Source organism: Perna viridis, chromosome 6, assembly GCF_037379345.1.
Source record: "Perna viridis isolate PV_CMFRI_1.1 ecotype Kerala chromosome 6, ASM3737934v1, whole genome shotgun sequence".
Taxonomy (NCBI): Eukaryota; Metazoa; Mollusca; class Bivalvia; order Mytilida; family Mytilidae; genus Perna; species Perna viridis.
Window position 1 is genome coordinate 5293511 of NC_142450.1, and position 25561 is coordinate 5319071.

A 25561-nucleotide genomic window follows, 5' to 3' on the forward strand; every position below is an offset into this window, starting at 1 on the left:
AAATGCTTTTAACTTCTCAGGAGGGGTTGATCTAGAATTGCAAGTAGGGAGGGGGCAATGACAAAATTTTGGGAGGGTATCCATAGAGAAAACTTATAATTTCATGCCATAAAATTTCTTTTTCCTTTTTTTTTTTTTTTGAGGGGGGGGGAGGGTGGTGGAGTTCACACACCTTTTTTAACTACCCACTTCAAAGATGATTAAATTGATAAAATCAAAAAGAGATTACTCCTACATAATGAAAAACAAATGAAATTCGATGAAACAGGGTTTCATGGTTTGATATATAAACATTTTACTCCAGAAGATGACCTTGAGGTGATTATGCCATAACAAAAACAATAATTATAAAGTATAATCACAAAAATGTTTATAAAAGTCTAAGGCTAGCTACAACTTGTATAGGAGACATAAATGATGCATATAACACAAAACATGCATGGTATCAACTTGTATTTTAAAGTCAGGACTTTTTATGATATACAGTTAAACACTTTTAGAAAAATGTTATTAAATTACTCTTGTTGAATCTAAATTTACATAAAGTATCATTATCTCTCGAAAGCTTTTAACCCTTGTAACAGCAACCAGAACAAAATCTATTATGGAGCTTTTATAAGGAACGGAAGAATCAGCAAGAATTCTTGACAATATCTACAAACTAATTTATAACAGCAGATTTAAGCATAAATTTTCCGGTTAAATTTATGAAATCATAAACTTATAAAATAGGATGTAGAGATATTAAGATAAGATAAAATTTCCTATGATTAATTTGAACTGTAAAATGAATCAAGTTTATGTATACTACAAATTAATGTCACGATGTCACTTTTTCATTTCTTCATAGGGGACCTTGAAATAGTCATAAATGTTTATTTGAAGTTGTTAAATAACTTTTAGCAAAATCATCTACAATAGTCTCCTTTAAGACTTAACCTAAAAATTTAAAGATTTGAATAAAAAAAAAAAATGAAGTTTCTATAAACCGAATACACTGATTTTTTAATTTGAAAATCATAAATTTTCTTTCCTATTCATCAGTTATTGCTTTCTTTAAATCCAAACTGGAAAATTGAAATTTAAATCACAAAAAAATATACAAGTTTCAAAATACTGACAGCAAAAATTTTACTTTTTAAATTCAAAATATCAATACACTCCTACCTGAAGAAATTATGTCTCTCTCTTCACAATTCAACCAAAAGATAGCAAATATAACCTCTTCCACCAATAAATCTGTTAAATTCTGATAACCTAATCAAACCGTCTAATTTTAAATATTTAAAACAAGAGAGTTGCTGTTTTAACATTTAACCAAAACCTTTGAAGTTTGTGATTAATCCGATAAGGGGGAGATAACCCTTGTCAAAACACTTTTCCCACTTTTAATCTGAACTCAGGGTAGTGGCTTCCACAGGTAAATAGCAAGAACTCATTTTTTACAGAAGTAAATCATAATTACTGATAAGACAGTTGTTATTAAGAAGAAGGTTTCACTGATGAGTAAAAGATTAATTGAAATTTAAACACAAGGTTGAAATTATTTGACCCTGGAAATCGTAAATATCCATCTATTTAAAGCATAAATCAAAGAATGATATAAAAATATCTTCTATATGCATTTAAAAATAAATATTTTTTTAATACAGGAATTTTATAAAAGCAAGTATTACACCGAGAATTATCAAGATCAGTTAAAATATTCTGTATAACTACAGTGAAATCTGACAATCAAACCCATTTTGTGCTTTAGAATTGGTTCAGTTTGTACAGTTGTCCAATTTTCAAAAGTTAAAAAATGCATTGAAACTGATAGAAAACGATTTTAAAATGTGTCTGCTTTAGACAGGTTTTTGAATTATTCAGCATTTGGTTAAGGTTTTATTGTAGTTTTTTTTTAGAGAAAAGCTGAAAAGTCTGACAAATAGTACAAGTCCTACTGACCATAGTACAAATCCTATTGATAATTTCGCTGTCCAATACTTATATACAATAATTACAAATGGTCATTTAATAAACTTTTATCTTTTTGCAAAAAGGTCTAAGAAATAAAAGTAAAGACATACTACATGTAAAAAATTGATTAAAGAAGATATAGAAATTATAACTTTAAAACCTTCTTAACTAGAATGATAATCACATGATGATTTGCACAAGAACAAATGTCGACTATCAACCTGCATCTGTTGATATTAACCCTTTTTAACTGAAAGTTTTTTCTCTATCAACATTTTAGATAAAAGTAGCTAAAATTACAACCTGCACAAGATAAAAGAAAATTAGGTAGTTCATTCCTTCCCTAACCCTTCACACATGAAGACACAAGATTCATATAGCTAAGAAGTATGTTTTAGCTCATAGGTTGATCATAAACTATCCCCCCATTTTTCATGAATGGTTAACCAGTTATACTTACTTTACTGCCTGTGTTTTGTGAAGGTTTCAGTGTCAGATTTCTGGGCAAAGATGCCTGGGCTCTGTTTGGGCAGACCCTCTCGCAGGCTCTGTCATGGACGATATAGACACAAAATTCTTCAAAATCATCCTCTTTCAAGCTTGATATATCCCAGTTGTCGTCCATATCTGAAAACACAATAGAAAATTCTAACAGCTTCATCAAAATTGTAAATAAAATGGTTTTTATCATTGCCTTGCTCTGTTTTGCTGAAATCAACAGTTCAACAAAAATCCACAAAGCTAAAGCTGATTAACAAAAAAGCTACCCAAAACTGAAGTAAGAGCACTTTGGAGAGCAAACTTACCATTGAAGACCTCCATTTTACCCTAGTCAAACAACTGACTGAAAACAGAATCCATCTGAAATCCTTAAATACCAAAATTTTCCCTTTTTTCTTGACATTTCCTTACATGAACACAAAACAAATTTTTTTTTGGTGATATATTGCTGAATCTGAAAGTCTTGGTTTCTACCCTTATCATTACATAATTTCCTGAACAATGACAAATGCACCTTTTATCTAAGTGTTCAAACAAGAAAAAAGGAGGGTGCCTGAAAGTACATGACAGTGTTTTTTTTAAGAACATGATACCTGTACTTATTAATTTCCTTAAATGCAGATAACCTAAATGTCTACTTTCAGTTTCTCAATGAACTGGAGAGAAGACCAGGAAAACAAAACCAATGCAAGGAAAATTTCTGGGAGAAAAATATTTCCTTATTTGAAAAGGATGGTTGTTTTTGATGATTAAAACAGATACAACTATCCTAAAGAAACGGTGAAGTGCGAATGCATAGAAAGCTACATTTCCAAATAATAAACATGCATTAGCAATAAACATGTAATAAAAGATAAATATCTGAAACAAAAAACACAATTCAAGTTCAATTTAATATTAGCTTCTTATGATTTTTTGTTGGTAAAACAGGAATTCATAAAATGTGTTCTTTTGTTTACTCAAAATAGTATTACAACTTATTAACAAAATTGATACACTGTATTATTAAACCAGTCATAAAAACATTTGTGTTTTCCATACCCTACTCTAAAGGAGAGGACTAACTTTTTTACAGCGAAACCTCTCTAAATGTAACCACTTTCAGACTTTAAAATTGGTTTAGTGTAGACAGGTGTTCAGTTTACCAAGGTAAAATACATTTAAATTAATTTTAAAGGACTTTTAAATATGTTTGATTTAGACAGCCTGTTTGCATTATCCAGGGTCTGGTTTAGACAGGTTGTTTGTACTATCCAGGGTCTGGTTTAGACAAGTTGTTTGTATTATCCAGGGTCTGATTTAGACAGTTTGTTTTGCATTACCCAGGGTCTGGTTTAGACAGTCCGTTTGCATTACCCAGGGTCTGATTTAGACAAGTTTCACCGTTTATCATCACAAAACTTTAAAATAGTCTATAATGAAATGATAGTATAAAGATAGTATAATAATCTGGTACTTGGCACTCATATGCAGGGGAGGTAACTTTATTGTACTAAGTCATATAACTGGGGATACATTGATTTATTGGGCCAGTCATTAAAATATTTGTGTTATCCATAACCCACATTATAACTAAGTTTAATGTGTTAATACAAGATTTTGTAAGTTTTAAAATAAGCAACAAAATATCTAAAAAAATGTTAAGTGTGTGTGATTCAAGAGATAAAAAATACTGGTAAAAGTACACTATTTTTTTATCAATGATAAGAACTTTTCAAGGAGAAAAAGCATGGAGTTATCAAAGACTGAGGCCCATTTTACTGAAGGCCCTTGAAAACCTTAGTCTGGTTCCTTATCCAAAAAGTTGAACAATAGAAACAGTTTTCTGTCCCTTCATCATTTGTATTCAGACTATGTACCAGAGTAACTGGACTTAGAATCAGCCAATTCATACCATTCATGTAAAACAAGATAATATGGCTTTAGAAGTACACATTCACTTTCTTGTACAAGTTGCATTTATATGTTTTATAAAGGTTTTTAATGTCTTTTTGCAGACCATTATCCACACTCAGAAGTTTCCTGACATGAGTTTTCTTACATTTTTCTGCCTACAAACCGTACGTTGCTGTGCAAAAGTTTTATTTAAAGAAAGTACACATTTCACTTCTATCTCCAAGGTCATTTTCATATTTTTATCATTTTGGGATGTAGTTCAGGAACCCACAGAGAAGATAGCTCCATATCTTAAGCAAACAGTATCTGCAAGGCCTGTCTGTACAAGAAATGAAATCGTTATCAAACATAATAACACTTATTCAGTATCTTGTGGACTTTCGACATCATGGCCTGACAAGGTTTTACTTGCAAAGAAGAAAAATAGGTATCCAGCTCATCAAAATTGGTGTCGGAAGATTGTAATATTTCATATTTTATCTCATAAATGTGTAATTTTTCACTCTTTTATCTGTCAGTCTTCACGGGGTAGTGGTTAGAAATTATCAGAAGAAAAGTTCATGATACGACTAAAATCTCATCTGGCCGAAGTCTTGCGAAACAGCAGATCCAGACACAGGGATTTACAAAGAAAAAAATGGCTCCCATTAAGATTAATAAACAACCTCTCATCTAAAAATTATGATTCGAAAACTTAAGAAAAGAAAAAAAATTATGATTATTAGATAAGTATGAGAAAAAAATCACGAGCAGGAAATATTAAAAAAAGACGAGGATCCTGTAGGATAAGATTATATCTTAGTGTTTAGACATAGCATAAAAATATCAAAGAAACCAACCCAGTAATCAGCAGGTCAAAAGAACATCTATTTCATCTTAAATCTGCCATCTCCAACAAGCAATTAAATTTCTCTGATAAAATTTTTATATTTCACTTAAGTTTTCATCTATACGATTGTGATAAGGGGTTTCTGAACATGACTCGTTATCAGGTTTACTTTCTAGTATACACTACAACTGTTAAAATTTGGAAGTTCGTGCTCTAGCACTTATAAATATAGAGACTTACACCAGCCGATTTTTTTTCAGATTTTACTTAGGAAATTAGCCCTGTCAAAAATATTGGCCAGATTATTTTACAATTTTTATTTAATCCTGAGAAAGAACTTTCTATTCATAAGTTTTTATGAATATATTTCATAGGGAAGAACTGTGCTTCAGTGTTGTATTACAGCGAATAAAAAAGTTAATTTCAGGATATTACAGTTACCTGAAGATCTGTCATAGGTAGTTAAATGGATAAATGCCAAGGACATTTAAACTGTCTGTCAGAAACAGCTTCAAATACCTATAGAATAACAGAAAGTTTTTCTTGTCAATTTTCTATTTAACTACCTTTGATACTCGGCCACCATGGCATTTTTCATCAGGTAATGGTCATTCAATCGAGAGAAGACCACTGCAATTCCCTGAAGAAAGCTATTTCACTTGCTGTAAATTTATTATTTGTTGTAATTAGCACTTTCTGCCATGTCTTTTTTACCCATTATGAAAAGTTTGTTCCTATATTTAAGTCCACCCCAAGTAAATTATCAAATTCCTATCCTCCAAACCAAAAATTAAAAGTGGAGGAGGAATTTTCATAATAATACAACTGATGAACAATAATAACCTTTAGACTGCAAAATTTATTTTTAAAAGTGTTTCAATCAAATGGGAAATATATATATAATCTAAATGAACCGTGTCACAAACTCAAAGTTCAAAAATAAAAAATTAGGATCTGAAAATGAGAAACTAAATATGAATTTCAATTGGCCTGAAAACTAATAAATGGGGTAAGAAGGGGAGGGAATGTAACTACCATAAATTATACAGTGGTATAAGTATGAAAATCAAAGTTTACCTTTAAATAGCATCATATTTATTCTTCATTTTAGTGGAATACTGTAAAAATATTAATTTTTGTGGTGTTCTAATTTTCGCTGTTTTGGCAGTGGATTGAAAGGGGCGAAAAATAGTACTTACGAAATTGATTTATAACACACATATTTTTTTTTTTAAACTGCGAAAATTGATATCCGTGAATATGTTCCATTGACAGAATCCTCAAAAATTGGCAACCACAAAAATTAACTTCATATGACATTAAAATGTTACATTTTAATACCATGTAAGTATGTATGTCTACAGAGAAAGCGGTGGTGGAAATTTATGAAAGGATGTGAGTATAAGAGTTAAAATATTTCTTTGATCTGGCCTAAAACCAGTGCATGTCAATAACATCTAAATACTGAAATATGAACATCTACAGAAATTGGACTGGTGGAATTCATACAGAAATATAAGCGTAAGAATCTAACTATTTCTTTGATCTGGCCTAAAAACATGTAAATATGTACTTCTACTGAAAATGGGATGGTGAATGTTGATGCAAGGACGGCAGCATAAGAAACTAACAATTACTTTGACCTGACCTAAAAACCCTGTACACTAATAACATTAAAACATGTACACCTACAGATAATGGACTGGTGGAAATTCATATAGGAATGTGAGCTTAAAAATCTAACATTTTTTAACCTGAACTAAAAACAATGCATGTCAATAACATCTATATATATATATGTGTACAGAAATTAGTCTGGTGGAAATTCATACTGGGATCTAAGCATAAGAATCCTACAATTACTTTGATATGGCCTTAAAAAATGCTGCATGTTAGTAGCATGTATATTACAATTACACCTGTTACTTTACAACTCTTAGTTTTGTTAAATAGCAAAGGGTATATTCAATATCAGTTGATGTACAGTTCTTATATTTCATATTAACCCTTTGCACTGCCAAATCAATCATAAATATTTCAACAACTCACTCAACAATGGCACACTTTTTCAATCTAAACTTTGTAGATAATATCAATTAAATAGAAGCCAGCTGAGACGTGTTCAATAAACAAAAAATTAATAAATGAAATATCAAAAACAAGTCTTAATTTACAGTGTAGATAAGATAAAAAATGTCACTAGGCAGAAGAAAGCGCATCGGCGACAGATTGTTTCACTACTATTTTACCAGTATTGCAACATGTGTTGATGTTATAATGAAAAGATGAATATCAGTTAAAATTTTTGTGAAATTTCAAGAGAAAATCGAACAAAACTCTATTAATTATATGACAATGTTTCATTTCGAACTGGATACTAACGATTGCACAATGCTCATTATTTTGCATCGTTGAAATAATAATAAAAAAAAGTACCTGTAACAAAATACCATGCAGTTACACAACTGTTAAACAACTCGATATGTCATCAAGGTGGATTTGGGTAACAATCAATCTGATACAATATGGGTCTAGGTTACTTTAAAATGCCAAATTTTAAACCCCTTCTTTTTGTTAATTTTTTTTTTCTTTATATGTGAAAAGTCATGCCTTCCTCTTTTCCTCTGATTTGCTTTAACTAACAATCAATTTAAGTATGAATTACAAAAAAATATAATAATAAAAAAAATGTTTAATGCTAGATCTTCTTTTTTTGCTAATGTTCCAACACTTTGTGTTTCTTGTTTTCATATATCATTAAGACTATCAGTGGCAAATCTAGAAAATCCAAAAGGAGAGAGGGCTCCAATGATTTCCAATTTTTTTTCTACTTATTCAACCAAACTTTTGGAGCATAAAAGGAGGGGGTGGGGGGGGGGCAGATTCTGCCCCCTTGGATCCACCTAAGACTGTACTCATCAGATCGTACAGAATAGATGAAATACTGTTTGTATAGAATTGCTACTTCTCTGGTTTAACAGAATAAAGCATGTAAATATATATAAGAATGAATTAAAATAAAACAAAATTGAATTTTTTTTCTAATACAACAGCCCCACTCTTCGTGTTTCTTGTTTATATATACACAGGTACCTGTCTAAACCAAACTCCATCTGTACTGTAGAATTGTTCAGTTTAGACCATGTTTAATTTACCAAAGTTCAGATTCAATTTAAAATTAAAAAGGGAATTCTAACAGTGACTGGCTTAGACGGGTATACAGTTTGTTGTGGGTTCAGTTTAGACAGGTTTTCAGTTAATTCATGGTTTTGTTTAGACAGGTTTTTGGTTTATTTGAGGTTCAGTTTAGACAGGTTTGGGTTTATTCAGGGTTCAGTTTAGATATGTTTTCAATTATTCATGGTTTGGTTTTGACAGGTTTCACTGTATTAATGACCAGTACTGTATTTAACAGGGCATTGAAAACCCTCAAGGTTCATTAAGAAGAAAATTTATGACATTCAAACATTACACAGTATGTTTTAAATGAGAAAGATGATTTTCCTTACATATCCAATTCAAACTCTTAAGAGAATAATAAATAAACAATAAAACTTTCACAATAAATAATTCTCTTTTTTGCCAGGTAATGTTTCATTTTCCTGCATTCTAAAACATGAATTTAAAATTTTCATTCATTTAATGGGAGACGTCTAAATTTAATACTTTGAATGAATTTTTGTTTAAGGTATTTAAATTTTCGTGGGTTTCAAACACCAATTAAAATAGTCAAAAAATTTAATTTTCTGTTGAAAAAAGACTTACAATTTAAATTCATGAAATTGACACTGACAAATATATGTGCATATCAAAAGTTTATTTTAGACAAATAAACTTTCATATTTCAAATATAATGAAATGCATTATTACATAATCAGCTAATTAATGAGCTAATAACAATTTACATATCTGCTAATTAACAACTTATAATCATTAAACCATGCAATTACAAGGGTTTACAACATAAATTCCAAGTTTTTCAATAACAAATTAAGCTAAAAATATACATATATTGAACTCATTAATTAATTAATTAGTACATCAAATAAATGAACTTACTCATCCTAAAATTTCGTTTAAATCCTGGAAAATTTCTGTAAAGCATCTTTACACCTTACAATAACAGATACCAATTGTTTTTAACCAGGTGAGTTAATTTTTACCTGGCCTCAATAGGTGGGCTGAGACAATTTTATTATATTGCATCTTTTCTATTGAATGACACATTTATTTGATTAAAATGAGGTGAAGTTTGAAAAATTAATGGAAATCTACGGAAAGACTTCGATTGTTGTTTTCTACTTAGAGATTTTTTACCATAAAGTGGGCGTTTTTCCTGTGATTAGAATACATGATGTATATTTCATGCTGTCTGTGCAGATAATCAATTTCATTGTCAATTTCCCCAGCAATCAGATGATAGTTCAGTGTGGAAGCTTAGAAGCTGATTGGCTGCTGAGTTGAAATGGATTACTAATGATTTCTTTTAATACAAGCCTACAGTTTAACATAAATATGATAAACAAACAGAAAATCAACAATTAATTGCTATTTTCTTCAGCTCTGCAATTTAGATTCAACAAGACTATTTCAGTACTGAATATACCACAGGATTATAACAGTAGAACAAATTATACTACATGTACAATATTTGTAACATCTAGATTAGCTAAATATTACAAAGTAAAAAGAATGTATTAGGTAATTCAAGTCAATATTTGCTCCAGTGGGAGATCATTTAAAATGTAAATAACATATATTCATGATGAGGTAACTTTCCCCATTAATTTATAACCCTTTCATTTTTATCCCTAAGTTTTGAATTTCAATCCATTTATCAGTTTTTATCCTAATTTTTCACAGCCTTATATCATAATGTTTATCATTTTTCCATTTTGTGAATCATTTTAAACTCACTATAACTTTTATCTCTGACTCTGTGATAATTTATTATCATCTAAATACCATTTCTAAATACTGAACTTTTTGTGGATTCACTGTTAGAGCCTATGATAAAATACTTTAATCTGCAAATATTATTAATAGGATTATAATATTAGATGTATTTGGGAAAAGGGACAAACTTCACACTATCTGCCTTCAAATTAATCATATAATGAATCATATCTTTTTTGTTTTAAATGGAATTGTTTTTATCAAAATTTTTAACATGAAGGAAAAAAACACACAAAAATCTTGTGATAAAACAATATACAGTGCTATTCCAGTAGTTATAGATACATGTATTTCATATTTTTTTTAGATAATGAAGTGCTTTCTCATATTTTGACTATGTTAAATGAAACATCTTATTTATATGGGTAATAGTATTTTGAAGGAACTATATTGGGAATAATAATATTCAAATAATGTATTCTTTGGAAGCAAAAATGTACAGAAAACTTCTCTTATGCAGTCTGCATTTCTACATGCATTTGTAAAAACAAACAGTTGACATTTTTACCTATCAATTAAGTGAAATAGACACCTTTGAAATTGTATTCTTCATTAAGAAGCTTTTCAGTGGGTTGGCATTAAATGATTTACACAAAAGCATTTAAGTAAAATAAAAAAAAAACATTTTCAAGAATCTACTATTAAATGCCAAATATCAAAAGAAAAATATCATTTTTGACTTATGTATCAACTCCAAAATCGAGGAATATAAAACTGTGAAGTTAAAATTAATAAATTCCAATTCAAAGACAAAGGAATTTAAACTTTTGTTTCTAATCCCTTTTTGGATTTATATCCAACAGATTCAAAAGATTCAAAGGTAAATCACTAAAAAATGACAGATATTTCACTCCCTATCTCAAATATTGAAGAAAGTCTGACATATTAATAGCTAGCTTTATCATCATTGGTCAGTGGGTGGTCATATCAAGACACCGATTGGTCACTTGAAGTTTGGACAGGTGATATACCTGCTATACACCTGTGACAGGTAGCTCCACAGGTGAGGAAGTGTCTTAATTGATCCCCACTGGGCCAATAGCCAGTGAATAAATGCCACTGTAATGATTTTAAAATCTGTGGAAAATGAAAGAATATTTATACTGTTTGGAATTGAAGAGGGTGTAAATTGAACATGAGAACCAATTGTTTCATTAGTTTTAGTGACTTGAATAAGTCTACTTAAAAAAGAACTCTCTCCCAATAATTGTTTCAATGTTAGTATTGACCTGTATTTTACAGGTTTATGATGTTAGAAACTAGAAAGATATGACTGTAAAGTAAAATAATAGGCTAAAACAAGACATCATACACACCATCTACTTAAAGGGGGGTCTTGAAGCATACATCATGCATATCATCCTATTTCATGGTCTATAACAAAATAGTCGGAGTTGAAATTTGCATCATGCCATGGTCTAAGTTAAATAAGGGGGGTTTGTACAATATACAAAATGTAAAAGACCCTGGTCCATGGTCAAATCAAGCGGGAAAGGGGGGGGGGTTGTACCAGATTATGTACACAACCCTGTTTCATGGTCTAGGTGAAATAAATAAGGGACTTAAGTCATGCATTATAACAAGCTTCCTGACTTCTGCCAAAAAAACACACAAAATTTTTATATGAAAAAAAAATTATGAATGAAATAAATCTTTGCAGGAAGCTTCAGAAAGATAGAAACAGCACCATTCTATTCATTGGATTAGATAAAATGATAGGAATTTCAATATAAAATGATAAAATAAAGTTTTCAAATTATAAAGTAACAAGTTTATAAAAGCAAAATTTTCAAAAGTAGAAGTCAAAAGTCAAGTTATGTAATCTCAAATAATGATGATTTTTTCAAATTAAGAAATTTCAAATTTTAACCTTTTGAAAAAATTCAAAACATTAGAAATCGAGAGAAAATTGAAAATTAAGTTCTGACTCTTGTCTATAATTTAAATTTGAAGATTATAATAATTTAAACATTTTACACTGATTAAGTTTTGAATATACAAACAGAACTAAATATTAGAAAATTATACATCTCCCGTAGACGAAACAAATTTCGTTTTCTTTTTCTATACATGTTGATTTCAATACTGTCGCCATCCTAAATGAACCACTATATTCCAAATTATATAGTCTGAGAAGAGACGCTAAATGATCAATGTCATTGCCACTGTTGACTTAGCTAGTGTATTAACCATTTTAACGGCTGAAATAGAAAATAAAACCCATCCTTATAAAGACATCCTTGTTCTCTAGTTCTTTTAAGATGTCGGACAAGTTGACTTTTGACTAAATAACACTATTATACAATATTATCTGTGACACCCATTCGCGGTGAAAAACAAGATGTTCCTTTTAAAAACACTTTCACCATTTTTCTTGCGAGTTTTAATTCAATCAAAATTGATAGGTACATTGAGAGAGTTAAATTAGTCTGCCACTTGGTCCACAATATGAAAAATTCGCCTGTTGTTGTCAAATGAAATACGTCACTTAGTAAAAGTCGAAGAAAAGAACATATTATAAGATAAACTCAAGTGGAAAATAGCATGGCTTTGTGAAATTTTGTTTTCCAATAAGTGACACCTTGGTACATAATAAAAGCGAAGACCAATTTATGAATTACACAATAAATAATTCATTGAACTGATATTCAGGATAAAAAGTGGCCTTAACTGATTTTTTTTCTGAATTACTCATACTTCATCACATTTTTCACTATTCTAAACTTTTGAAATTGATATAAAATAGCAAATAAAAACAGCATATAGCACATAAAACAGTTAGTAAATGAAAACCCTTGGATTCCACTAAAAACCTTGGAGCACAGACCAAAAGTAACAGATGTTGCTGTTCATATATACCAGCTGAGTTAGGCTTCACATGCAGGATGGATCCAGAAATTTGTTGGGGGGGGGGGGTTAGGATTCAGAAATTTATAAAAAGAAGGGGAGGTTCTAGGCAATCATCTGCCAACTTTGCCAAATTTTGCACAAAATTATAAAAAAATTAAAAGAGCGGGTGTACAGAATCATGGATCTGTCAATAAAATGTCTGTCACAATATGCAAATGATAACTATAATGACAGATATAAACCTTCCTTCATCGTGGAGACGGACACAACATATTAGTTGGCATTTTCAAGATGGCAACCAATGACATTTTGGAGAAAAACTTTGATGGTTACATAATCCCGTAACTAATCAGGTGAAAAAATGGTGTAAAAAATACTGTTTTGACTGTGGGCCTGTTGAAATGTGTCATAAAGATCTCCATATCAACAATGAAATAAAAAGTTATATAAACGAAAACTTTCAAACTGGACTTTCATTCGTATAAGCAATGTTGCTTTAAAATAAACAAAACAGAAGCAGAACAAGGAAAAGAGTAAAAAAAAATACATGTTTCAATGATACAGAAAGGTCATAGATGTTGATGAACTCAAAAAGGAGTAAATTACTACAATAGAATACACTAATCATCAAAACAAGAGATAACAAAAAGTACATCCTTCAAATACATAAAATTCTTCACTCACAACTAATCTATAAAATACTAAATGCACCAACTTTTCCTAAACAAGCCTAAAATTCTTCACTTATAACTACCCTTACGATAACCCCTGGATAAAGCTGACAGTAAAGTAACCTCAAGATAAACATGACATGCCCATAATCCTTTACCAAGCCCATATTTCTCCGGCTCAGCATGGGTTTGATCTCTTCAAATCTCAATCAAACCACCCGTTTTTCCTGATTTTATCATCAACAACTTTCCATATTGGAACACCTAGGCAATGATATTATCGAGGAGGAATGTCTGCAGTATCAAGGCGAAACAAACAACCTAAACCGATCATCAAGTACAGTCATAAGTGGATGAAAAAAGTATCCAGCTCCGCAAAGCATTATGGTTTCCGTAAAGTGAATAAACAAAAAGTTAGTTCAGGTGTATTGCGTATTTTCTTTTCAATCAAAATGAAACTTTTTTGTCTTGTGATGATAAGGTTACCATGGTAACTAATGTATGCCTTTATATGGTCACTCTTGATGTCACTTCAAATCTGATTGTTTTTCGGCCTGGTTTCCATTAAATACAGGAAAATAAAGTATCGAAGTGGGATATTGTCAACAACGTTTGTGGCTAGAATTTGTCTAATGTGAAAAAATGGGAAATAATGATATAAAATTGTTCAAGTATTTGATATGATAAAACTAAGATCAGTTAACCTACTTTAGCAGAGAATTAGAATCAGAATTAATTCAATTTAAAATGTATGGGTACAAAAATATTACGTATACTGGCATATAAGAAATGCTATGACCCACTTCTTCACAGTTGCAATAGTAGACAAAGTTGCATTAAATTTATTTTTCATCATAATTTAATAGCCAGAAATTTGGGAACCATAATTCATAATGACAAGGGTATATTTTCTTGATTAAAGGGCCTTACTTTCTAGCTCAAAAGTGACAAAAAAAGGGTCACGATCTATTTCCATTGTCAATGATACAATTTATATCTTCAATTACTTGTTCATATACTTAAATAGCAGTCTTTATAAAAATCAGACAGGAGGTGATTCATGCATGTGAAAAACCTACCAACTTTACTTTTATTTCTTACTCAGAAACAGTCTTGGTTTTTCATTTGGGTGTTGCGCTTTTGAGATAAAATTAATATAAATTGTACATGAAATAAGCCCTTTGTAAGAGTTATTGTTCTTGATTTTGTTCAATTTGGTTGATTTTAGTGGGAGATAAATGTATGATTTTCTCAGAAGTACAAATCTGAATATGGAAAGGACAATTGTTAAGTAAAAACGTAGCATATGTAGATTGAAAAACATTGTTTGTTCGGTCGGTTTTCCTTCACCATGAATCACTTTAATATAGTGTCTGAATTTTATATGGACCAGTACTTACAGCTTAATTCTATGGAGACTGCAGTATAAGAAATTCTTGAAGTGCAAGTCACATCTTTTGAACAAAATATTTGAAGGAAGCAAGTAAAGATTATGTTGACTTGGTAAAGGTACCAGTACCTAACACACCGTCTTGTATTTTTTCTAAATATTTTGATTAATTATCTCTAAAATAATTTTTAAAAATTGATACATTGAAAAATAATGTAAACAAATATATGAAATTAAAAAAAAATAATTACATTGATTGCATTCTAAAAAATTCTTAATGAAAGGGGAAAGATAACTTTGCAAAAGGAAGATAAGTCTTCCCTACCAAAAGGAGTGAATTTCTTTCCACTGTAACAAAAAATAACATTTAAAAAACAATAAAAAATATTTGGTAATGATCTTTAAACATTGATGAATCTTTATTGAGCAGTGATAGCAAAGTGGGAGTTTGTTATCAATGAAAAAGAGGCTCAGATTTCTTCACTGATTAAGAAGACACGGTAAATGATATACCTTTATAAAATCGTTAATCAGAGGCAAGTAAATGATACATTTTCTATCAATTAAAAAAATCTCCTCCAATAATAGTGATCAACCAAAAAGAAATCGTGCATCATGCACATAAAGTTAGATCAACAAAGATATTTATTTCTAATTGTTAGAATTTAACGGGCTGCGGAGTCATGGGGTCAATTGATTTAAAGATCGATGGAACGATACTGGGACACTGGCTTGAGAATCGTTGGTAAATACAATAAGAAAATCTTAAGTTATTTTTTATTACATTGTGATTTCTGATTTGTAAAAGTCATTTTCAAACGGATTCCGTGATCCTTTTGTTATTTTCCTTCCTTTGTAGACGATTAAATTAAACTGTTTTGTATAATGCATGTTGATAGTTGCACAAGTAGAAGCTGGGAAAAGCAGTAGAAGATCCAGAAATGTACAAAAGGGGGCCTTAACCTAGGGATCCCAACTTTTTTCAAGCAAAAATGTAAAAAAATATGCTTCATATTTGTTTGTGTTAATAATACAATGTTAAATATCATATAAATTTACTCATATATTTGACTATATAGCTTTGTGAGATTTGTTGAATGTATTAACATTTTTTTATTTTCAATTTAAAAGAGGTGGGCCACACTGGTGACCCTCTGGCCCACCTATGGAAAGTAAGCATTTACGCTTATTTCATTATAGTAAGAAAAATTGAAAGCCACGGCTGACCACAAAATAAAATCTTGAGAGATACCATTTACAAATACTCCATTTCATTTGTATCAAATTCAATAAAAATGTGACCATAAATTTATTAATTAAAATCTGAAACCTAAGAGGTTTTACTAATTGTGACTGCCAAGCCAATTACAGTTCTGGAATCTCCAAAATCGTTATCGTAATTGAATTTAGTAAGTTTATCCTTCATGAATTTGGTAACTTAAAGTTACATTGTATTTCAATTCTTGGCTTTGCCATTCTCTAACATCTTCCAATGGATGGAGCAGGTGATTTTCAAAAATTCTACTTTCAGAAACAAAAATCTATCTATGGAAAAAAAATGACAAGGATTTAAACATAAGCACCTACAAAAATTCTAGAAAAATTTATATATCTCAAAGTTAACTAATTTGATAACTGTAGTGTAACTTTTTTGTTTGGCTTTCAAATTTTAAAATATTTCAAATTGATGTCTGCACTCAGCAGGTGTTTCTAGAAAAGCAGAGGAGGCTTACCCTACCGGTGCACCTGGTCCATGCTCCCAGTTGCTCATTTACTTTTGTTACTTTGTATGTATTATTTTAATTTATTTATGTTCTTTGTTGTGTATGTCTATTTTCCATGTCTGGTCTTTGTCCCTGGATTACATTCTTTTGATTTCTGCTAGAATCTTGGTTTCCTTGATTACTCTCTCAACTCATTGGAAAAATTTAAAAAGACACCAAAAATATATAATGTATAATTTTTTGGGTTAGTTTTGGCTCTAGCATTAATAAATTTAGTAACAATTACCAAATTCAATTACGTTAATGAATTTGGAATCAGGCATCAGCGCTTCATAAAATTATGAAAATATGACAATCTTTAATACATGTACCCAATTGATTGAATGATAGATTGTACATGTACCGTAGTTTAACATCCTATCATTTCATGAATATCAGAATGAGAACATTTTATCAAATGAACAGGTCCAGCTTTGTACTAGTCTAACAATTTAATTGTAAGTGTTTGTAAGAATCAGGCAAAATGGGAAAAATCAGAAACATGCATGTCAAAACCCCACTGACCTGACAATAAGATATCACACAAGGATGCATCATTGGATTTGCTCAGAAATTTTTCAACAGAATCTAAGAAAAATGTGGTTTTTGACAGAGTTTTCTGCCCTTGAAATGTTTATTTTCAATACATTTCAATGAAATTGTAACTCAGTGGTCCAGCATGATATGGAAAATGACTGTTTTCCTTGATTCTGATTACACTATCAAAATGATGGGCATTTTTCATACCATGTTTCACCCACTGCCTGACACTCATTATTTTTATGTGGTAGCTTACAAAAGCAACAGGCTATAGCTGCAGTTATTCAAGTCACTCCATTTGGATACAATGTTCTGACTCCAAGCCAACTAGTTGTCATTCTGTCTCCCATATATGTTGTTTGCTTGGTGAAGATGCAGTGACAAAATTTTTTAGTGGCAGTCTTTATAAAAATCAGACAGGTGATTCATGTATTCCAAAAATCCACTAAATTCACTTTTATTTTGAATTCAGAAACAGTTACAGACCACATAACTGTCACTTTTGAAATAAAAATCTTTATAGATAGATTGTGTATGAAATTAACCCTTTGCAAGAGTTATTGTTTTTGATTTGGTTAGATTTGGTTGATATTGGTAAGAAATGAATGTATAATTTTCTCAAACAAGAGATTCCCAGAAGCCTGAATCGCTCACCTGGTTAAAGTTTGTCTTTCAAGGGCAATAAATTTGACAAGGAGTTGTCCAACAATTTTGATTCAAGAAGACTTTGGTAGGACTATCATTAGGATCATTTCAGCGATAGAAAGTTTATTTCTATTAGTTTTAAAGATATTGGCTGAAAACTGTAAAAAAAATAGTCATTTTTCATCTTCCAAGGGCAATAACTCTTACAGGAGTCACCTGACAACTTGATCTCTGACGACTACTGAAGGCCTTATAATAAGGGTCATGTCAGCAATAGAAATAATTTTGCTAAACCTAACGGTTTTGGAGATACTTGTGAAAAACTATTGTCTGACCCCTTTGTTCTTTTTTTAGTAACAGCAGCCATGTTTTTCAGTGGATCAAAAATCTCCACACCAGTTCTATGCAAGACACCCCAAGGAACATTCATACCAAGTTTGGTTCCAACTGGTCAGGTGGTGTCAGAGGGGAAGATTTTTGAAAGAAATAACATTCAAAATAGCAAAACAATGTTGAAAAAGAGCAATAACTCTGACATGGCTAAACATATCATAATGAAAATTTGATCACAGATAGACCTCATCATGCTGAACATTTTTCCACACAAAAGAATTTGGCTAAACCTAACGGTTTGGAGATATATGTGAAAAACTACTGTCTGACCCCTATGTTATATTTTTAGTAATGGCGGGCATGTTTTTTGACAGATCAAAAATCCCCAACTCAGTTCTATGCACGATACCCCAAGGAACATTCATTCCAAGTTTGGTTCCAATTGGTCAAGTGGTGTCAGAGGAGAAGAGTTTTGAAAAATTGAAAACGACGATGACGGACGCCAAGTGATGGCAATAGCTCACATGGACTTCAGCCAGGTGAGCTAAAAATGGAGATCTGATTACAGAAATAAAGACTGATGCATAAAAATATGACTGAAAAATAATCATTTTTTCATTGGGGTTTTCAATGACATGAATCACCTCTACCATAAGCAATGCCTGAATTTTGCATGGACTGGTACATGTTTTTTTTTTTAACATAATGTACAATCAAAGCCACAACATCCCACACTCAAGACAGGACCACAATGGCAGTCCTTTCCCACTGATAAGAAGTAATTGTTGTTGAAGGAAACAACTTTCATTTCAGGTAGAGCTTTATCTTTGCGGATTTTGACTGCAGATTTTAGGGGGGAGGGCAGATTATTAAGATACATATCTAATTCTATAGAGTATTATATCACACTTGTTTGCAGAACTGCTTGAATGCATGTTAATTATTAAAACAAGACCTCCTCTTTACAGTGGGTTCAAAATTTAAATGTTTCATAACTACTGGGTCAATGGTTTCTCTTCAAGATCAAGTGGAAAAATAAAAATAATTAAAATCTGATGCCAATAACTAACAGGATTTAATGGCAAAATTTCTTATCAAATTATATTCCAGTTTTCATTCGTAATTTATAGCTTCTCATCCCTGTCATGTACGATATGATATGATTGAGAGACATAAAATCAGATGAAGTTTTTACGCTATCATCTATCTCCGACAAAATCTCCTGTTGCATCCTGTTTTCCAAAGTGAAGAGAGATATTTCATAATTTTGCATCAAAGTTAATCATGCCTAATGATAAAGAGGTCATTATAATTCACCTGTTCAAAATGGATGATCTGAGCTTTGAACTGATGCCCCTGCTTCAAATTTGTTTGAAGTTAAACAAGCTTAGGATACAGGAACTAGATTTCAGACATACGAAGTCCTTGGATATCATAAACCTAATAAGATTTACATTGGATATGTTAATTTATGCAAATGAAATGATACCTAGTCACCTTTTGGTGGATTATCCAGATTTTGGAAAGAGGGAAGTCTAGAAAACAAGGAGGGTTTCCAGACAATCATTTTTTCATTTTTGCCGGAATTTTTCACAAAAGTAACAAAAGGGAGGTCCATACTATTATTTGCTTATTTTTTCACAATTTAGCGCAAATTACCTAAAAAGGGGTCCCAGATTAGTATTTGCTCATTTTTGCCCAAATTTTGTCCTCAATTACCAAAAAAAAGGGTTTCATCTACTGGAACCCTGTCCCTTAATCTGCCATTGACCAAGTATATGTATTGCATAAGTAGGACCTACAACTGAAACAGTATACTGGATAAGAAACATGTTGATAAATGAAGAATATTTAAGGAAGATAAAGATTTCTGGTAATGGGATATGTAAAAGACGAATTTCAAGTTATTATTTTTTCATCAGAAAAAAAGATTATCAATCTGCACATGGCTAAAACTATGGAAGATGCAAAGAGGTAACTTTCCACTACATGTAGCAGCATTACACTTATTTACAATTACACTGAATTACATCCAAGGAATATTATCAATTATTTTATTGTTGTAATGACAATTTTTTAAATCCAAATGCATAAGATAAAAAGATAAACAATCACATTGGAATAAAACACTTCTTTAAAATGCAAATCATAAATAAATTCAAGCATATAAATTTACAGAAAAAAGCATCCCAAGTGATACGCTATACCTCTGTAGTATCAAGTTGACAAAATAAACATATATATTTCAACTCACAAACCTGCGGCTTTTACAATCTTCTCATTAATCAAACAAAGTGAGGACAGTTCTTTCTTGTGGGCTAAGGTATTGTCCAATATTTGCATGTTGACATGTACATTATGGCTCCCAACAATATAGCAAATCACACTAATTCAAGATGAAACCAAGTAGCGATGAACATCGGTAACAAACCAAAGATGTTCTCATACAAATTAACGACATGACACTATGACCGATCAAGCTTGACCACAAATCTTCGAGAGACGAAAACTTAATAGGGAGGTCCCTCCCATCACTTAAATATTTGGACACACATGGTATTATTCTGTCCATGGAAAGTTAATAGTATTGGAGTGTTTATAGCGTTAATTTAAAGTGAAAATGTTTTATGCCAACAAAACCAAATGTTGCTTAAATGATTGCATTAGGAAAGTTGGCCATGATCATTTTGTTATCAAGAAGTTTATGATTTACAGATAAAAACTGGGAGGTGTTATCTGCTGAAAAAGGGAAAGTAAAAAAAATTAAAAACTAATCTTCAGTGCAAGTGTTTGTGCTTTTACATCTTTAATGTACTACAATTTACCACCTGTAGAAAATCTTGATTGAAAACTTTTTTTTACCTTCAATGTAAATTTTGTCTCCCTTACCTTTTAAAAGTTGCTACTCATTCATGTATTATTATATATTATAAAATATGCATTGAGATAAAAAGAAAGTGCAAAATTTAAGTCAATTTCAATAAATTACAATTTTTCAAGCCTTGCCTAATTAAGTGTGATACATGCTCTCAATACTATGGAACACCATTGGTCCCAGTATAAAAGTCTTGCTTGTTTGGTGAATGTTGATTTCAACATTTTTGGTCCAAAATTTTGCAATCAACAGAATATTGGCTCAGCTCAAATACACTTACTATAAATATACCACCTACAGAAACTTACTCAAAATTGTAACAAATCGTTAAGTATTAGTCAAGTTATGCTTTGTCATGAGAGCTGGAATGTACCAATATGTATTATTTCAATTTCATAGCAGGATAAGGGCTTCATATCTTTCCATCATCTTATTGCCTTAGGGTCCTCTAACTCCATCCCAAGTCTCTTAAATTTTTTTTTTTTTTCAAAATTGACTTTCAAGACAAGAAAAGAGCATGATTCAGTAATTTTCACTTCATCTTTAAAGTGCTTAGTTGACACATACATTAGAACCAAACCTAGTCGTGTTTTGTTATGTCTTCCATAATATAGGTACAATTTCTGATTAATTTTAGGATAAGGGGTTTGTATCTACATCATCTTTGTCCCCCGGGGTTATCTATCTTTATTTCTCTCCTTTTACAATTTCAATTTTCTCAAAATTGACTTTTAAGACCAAAACGAACATGAGTCAGGAAATTTTTAAAAATTTACTTAGTGTACAGTAGTTTTAGGTTCTTAGTCTATCCTATCCTATATCAAATTACACAATTTCAATTTTCTTCCCAAGTGACTTACACGACCCAATTGTTCGTATACTAGTAAATACTCTCTCTGTAAAGCCTTCCAAATAAAACATTTGAATTGCATTTGGATACACCTAACAATTAAGTTTCTCAACTTTATTTTCTGAAACATGACACTATTTCACTTAGTATTTATAAGCCCATAAAAGTGAAAAGCGTTAAATTTGATACTGATAAAAACTATTTAAACATTTAATACCAGGGTAGAAAGTTTAAAAGAAAGCTTTGAATTAAATTATAAATGATGTCCCTAACATAATATTATGTAAGACGGACTGTGCAATTTGCACTTAATTGAATGAGATTAACGATGTAAAGAGAAACTTCGTTGCAGTGTGAAACTTTTTAATGATGGACAAAATACTAAAGAAATGCATACAAAAGAGAGAAAAAATCATTAAATAAATAAACAAGTATAAAAGTATCTTATTCGTTTATTTTCAACGTCCTTCAGCTCTTTTCACTTTTGGTGTACGTGACAAATTTTACACTAAACCAGATACATTAATATAGTCTTAATATATTTGACAGGGTCATTAAAATTGTGCTACTTTCAGTCAAAAAGAATTCAATATAAAATGTCAGAATTATAACTGAAGCAAATTTTTCATTTGATATCACTACCTGAATACATCCTTCAGGAAAGCCTGCCTATTTGGAAATCCAAATATATACATGTATATATCCTCCTAAACTGACTAAACGTTTGATACTGTTTAAGATTTTTTTGTTTTAATTAACAGGAAGTATCATTTGAAATAATACATATTAAATGTATCAAAATTACAGTGAACATAATAGAAAATCTGTTTCCTTGTTGGCGTCTTCAATTTGTAAAATATGGATGTTAATATTTATCTTGTCAAGTTCCAAAAGATATATATTAATTTGAGTTGACAAAGATTTAAACTTTAAATACCCTTAACAAGTGAATCCTCAAACTCTCTCCTTAAATTTCAATTCTTCACATAATATCAATGAATAACATGTTTAAAATTTAAAATTTCACTTTTTATATATCTAACTCTAAATAAATCACCTCTATTTATGTACAATTTAAAGTCATTGTCCTGCTCCGCCTACTTTCACTTTAAATCTTTTTCTGAATGGATGAAAGTCAATAAAAGAAAGTTTAAATGTCCAATAATTTCATTAGTAAAAGTCATGTGACTTACTTGTTATTTCTTCTTGCTGAACAATGTGATCTCCCTCAGATGTAGAGTTGCATAGACTAGCCATGATCCCAAAGCAACTTTCTACAATGAATAAACAATAATGAATGATGACTTTTATTGTCAAATTAAAAATTTAAACATTGTAAAGACCCAACAGTTGGCTGAAAATTTTTAAGCTTTTGTTACGTTTGTTTTTAACAAAGGGATCAGGATAAGATTTTTTATTGTAATTCTAAACCAAATCATTGTCCATTACTTTAGAATAGAAATAACATGGTCTAAGATATGATTCAAATGTAACATGTTACCGCCTACCTAACAAAGGCAAATGTCATCTACGTTGAACACTTAACGGAAAATCTGGAGAGAATATTGTTTTGCATGGCTTGTTTTCACATAGAACCCAAATAAAGGATCGTATCATTGAAAACTTCTCAGTAGGGGACGATTTCGATGCAAAGTTTCAAATCATTCTTCAATTATGAAGGTTTTTTATCTTTAAAGGCATTGACACAGAACACGTACAGACCAGAGATTTTGTAACTTTTGTATCACGTTTAATTGTCTTTAGCGTGACTATACTAGTTAATTTCAAGTCTAATCGGAAATCTCTAATCAAAATTCATAAGCAAGAGAGTCTTAAAAGAATTGAATTCAAGTCATTACTTTATATATGTTTATGTATTGCTTTGAATTTCTCCATAATAAAAGCAAAATTATGTAAATTTGATTCAAATATCTAAACGAGACATCGCATCGTTTAACAGTTAATACCAAGGTCTTGTATCAAACCTGATTTAAGCTATCACCTTCAAAATTTTTTCAGATCATGAATGTAAATTTTTTTGACAAGAGATTTAGGTATAACAATGACTTGGACAAAAATGAAAATTTCAATGTGTTAATTTATTCATAAGCCGTTTAGCCATTTATGTCTAGATCCGACAACATCATATTAAAACCATAAAAGGGGAAGCTCGAAAGATTAAATTTTATGTGAACCGTATCGTAACTGTTAATACAAATAGTAAAGTTGGATCTAAATCTTAACTTTTTCTCACTCTCGTGATGAGTAATTGGTCTCTTTGTTTGTGATGGGAAATAAAAGGTGTAGAGACAAGTAAAAGATGCAAATCTTTCCTCAATTTGTGGGAGAATTATGACATGACTCACAGAAAAATGACAGTATCAGACTTCAAAATGAACATCTGTATCAATCTTTCCTCTGTCATCTCAATATATACCCTGAAAATAAAAATGTCATCTAAATCTTCCTCTCGTTAGTGTAAAAACACATCACTTTAGTGACTGGTGGAATTAACTCACATTCTTCAAATTACGCTAAACAAAGGGCTGCAGGATCCAAATTTGTACAGTTCTTTACGTCTTGTTAAATTTTCAGAACTATATAATTTAGGATGATAGAGAACTTGTAAATAATATATCTTTCACTTGTTAGTGTAAAAAACAAGTGGATAAAATTACTTGCAGAACCCAATTAACTTTGAACTACATGTAGTACAGAGCTAACATTTATATAATTGGTAAATTATTTTATATAGTAAAACCTGTATAAACTGAACCCTGAATAATCCAAAAACCTGTCTAAACCAGACTCTAAATAATCCAAACACCTGTCCAAACCAGACTCTGAATAATCCAAAACTCTGTCCAACCCAGACTCTGAATAATCCAAAAAACCGTCCAAACCAGACTCTGAATAATCCAAAAACCCGTCCAAACCAGACTCTGAATAATCCAAAAACCTGTCCAAACCAGACACATTTTAAAATCCCTTTAAAGCAGTTTAAATTTATTTTGAAACTTTTTAAACAAAACACCTGTTTAAACCAAGCAAATTATGTTCAAAAGGGTTTTGTTTAGACAGGTTTCACTGTATTAAAGCATAGCCTAATATAAAGCATAAAGAAAATTGAAAAAAAAATATGGTGGGAAAATGAAGCTTTAAGAATCGTTATAAGAGCATAAAAGAGCATGACAAAATTATGAGCTGAAAATGTGATGCTTGTAAAGTAATTCTTATTGGACTAATTAAATTTCTGGTATTGATATCAGCACTTTAATCTAAAGTTTGCTGGGTAGATTGACACTTTTATGTATTGCTCTGGTAAAGACATTAAATTTAATTTGAGCCTTAAAAATACTGTGAAACCTATTCAAACCACACTGTGAATTAACCCAAAACCTGTCCAAACCAGATATCTTCTAAAATCCCATCATAACTGTGTCCTATCAATTTAGATTGACACTTTTATGTATTGCTCTGGTAAAGACATTATATTTAATTTG

At 30.7% G+C, this 25561-nt stretch overlaps 1 protein-coding gene across 5 annotated transcripts in view; it reads right to left on the reverse strand.

The window, feature by feature from the left end:
* LOC148613321 (PR domain zinc finger protein 1-like) overlaps positions 1-24661 on the reverse strand; it is a 45685-nt gene extending 21024 nt beyond the window's left edge. Inside the window, exons 1-3 of one of the 5 annotated variants that reach the window (XM_088586655.1) lie at positions 24425-24661; positions 23252-23332; positions 2420-2586 (exon numbers count right to left, since the gene is read on the reverse strand). In XM_088586655.1, the coding sequence (XP_088442781.1) occupies positions 2420-2586; positions 23252-23315 (231 nt within the window). In that variant the 5' untranslated portion in view covers positions 23316-23332; positions 24425-24661. Of the gene's footprint in view, positions 1-1167; positions 1261-2419; positions 2587-2765; positions 2797-5626; positions 5699-9244; positions 9374-23251; positions 23333-24424 lie in introns of those variants that run through there. The other 4 variants (XM_088586657.1, XM_088586658.1, XM_088586659.1 and 1 more) reach the window with 4 other exon arrangements.
* Positions 24662-25561: the final 900 nt, after the last annotated feature.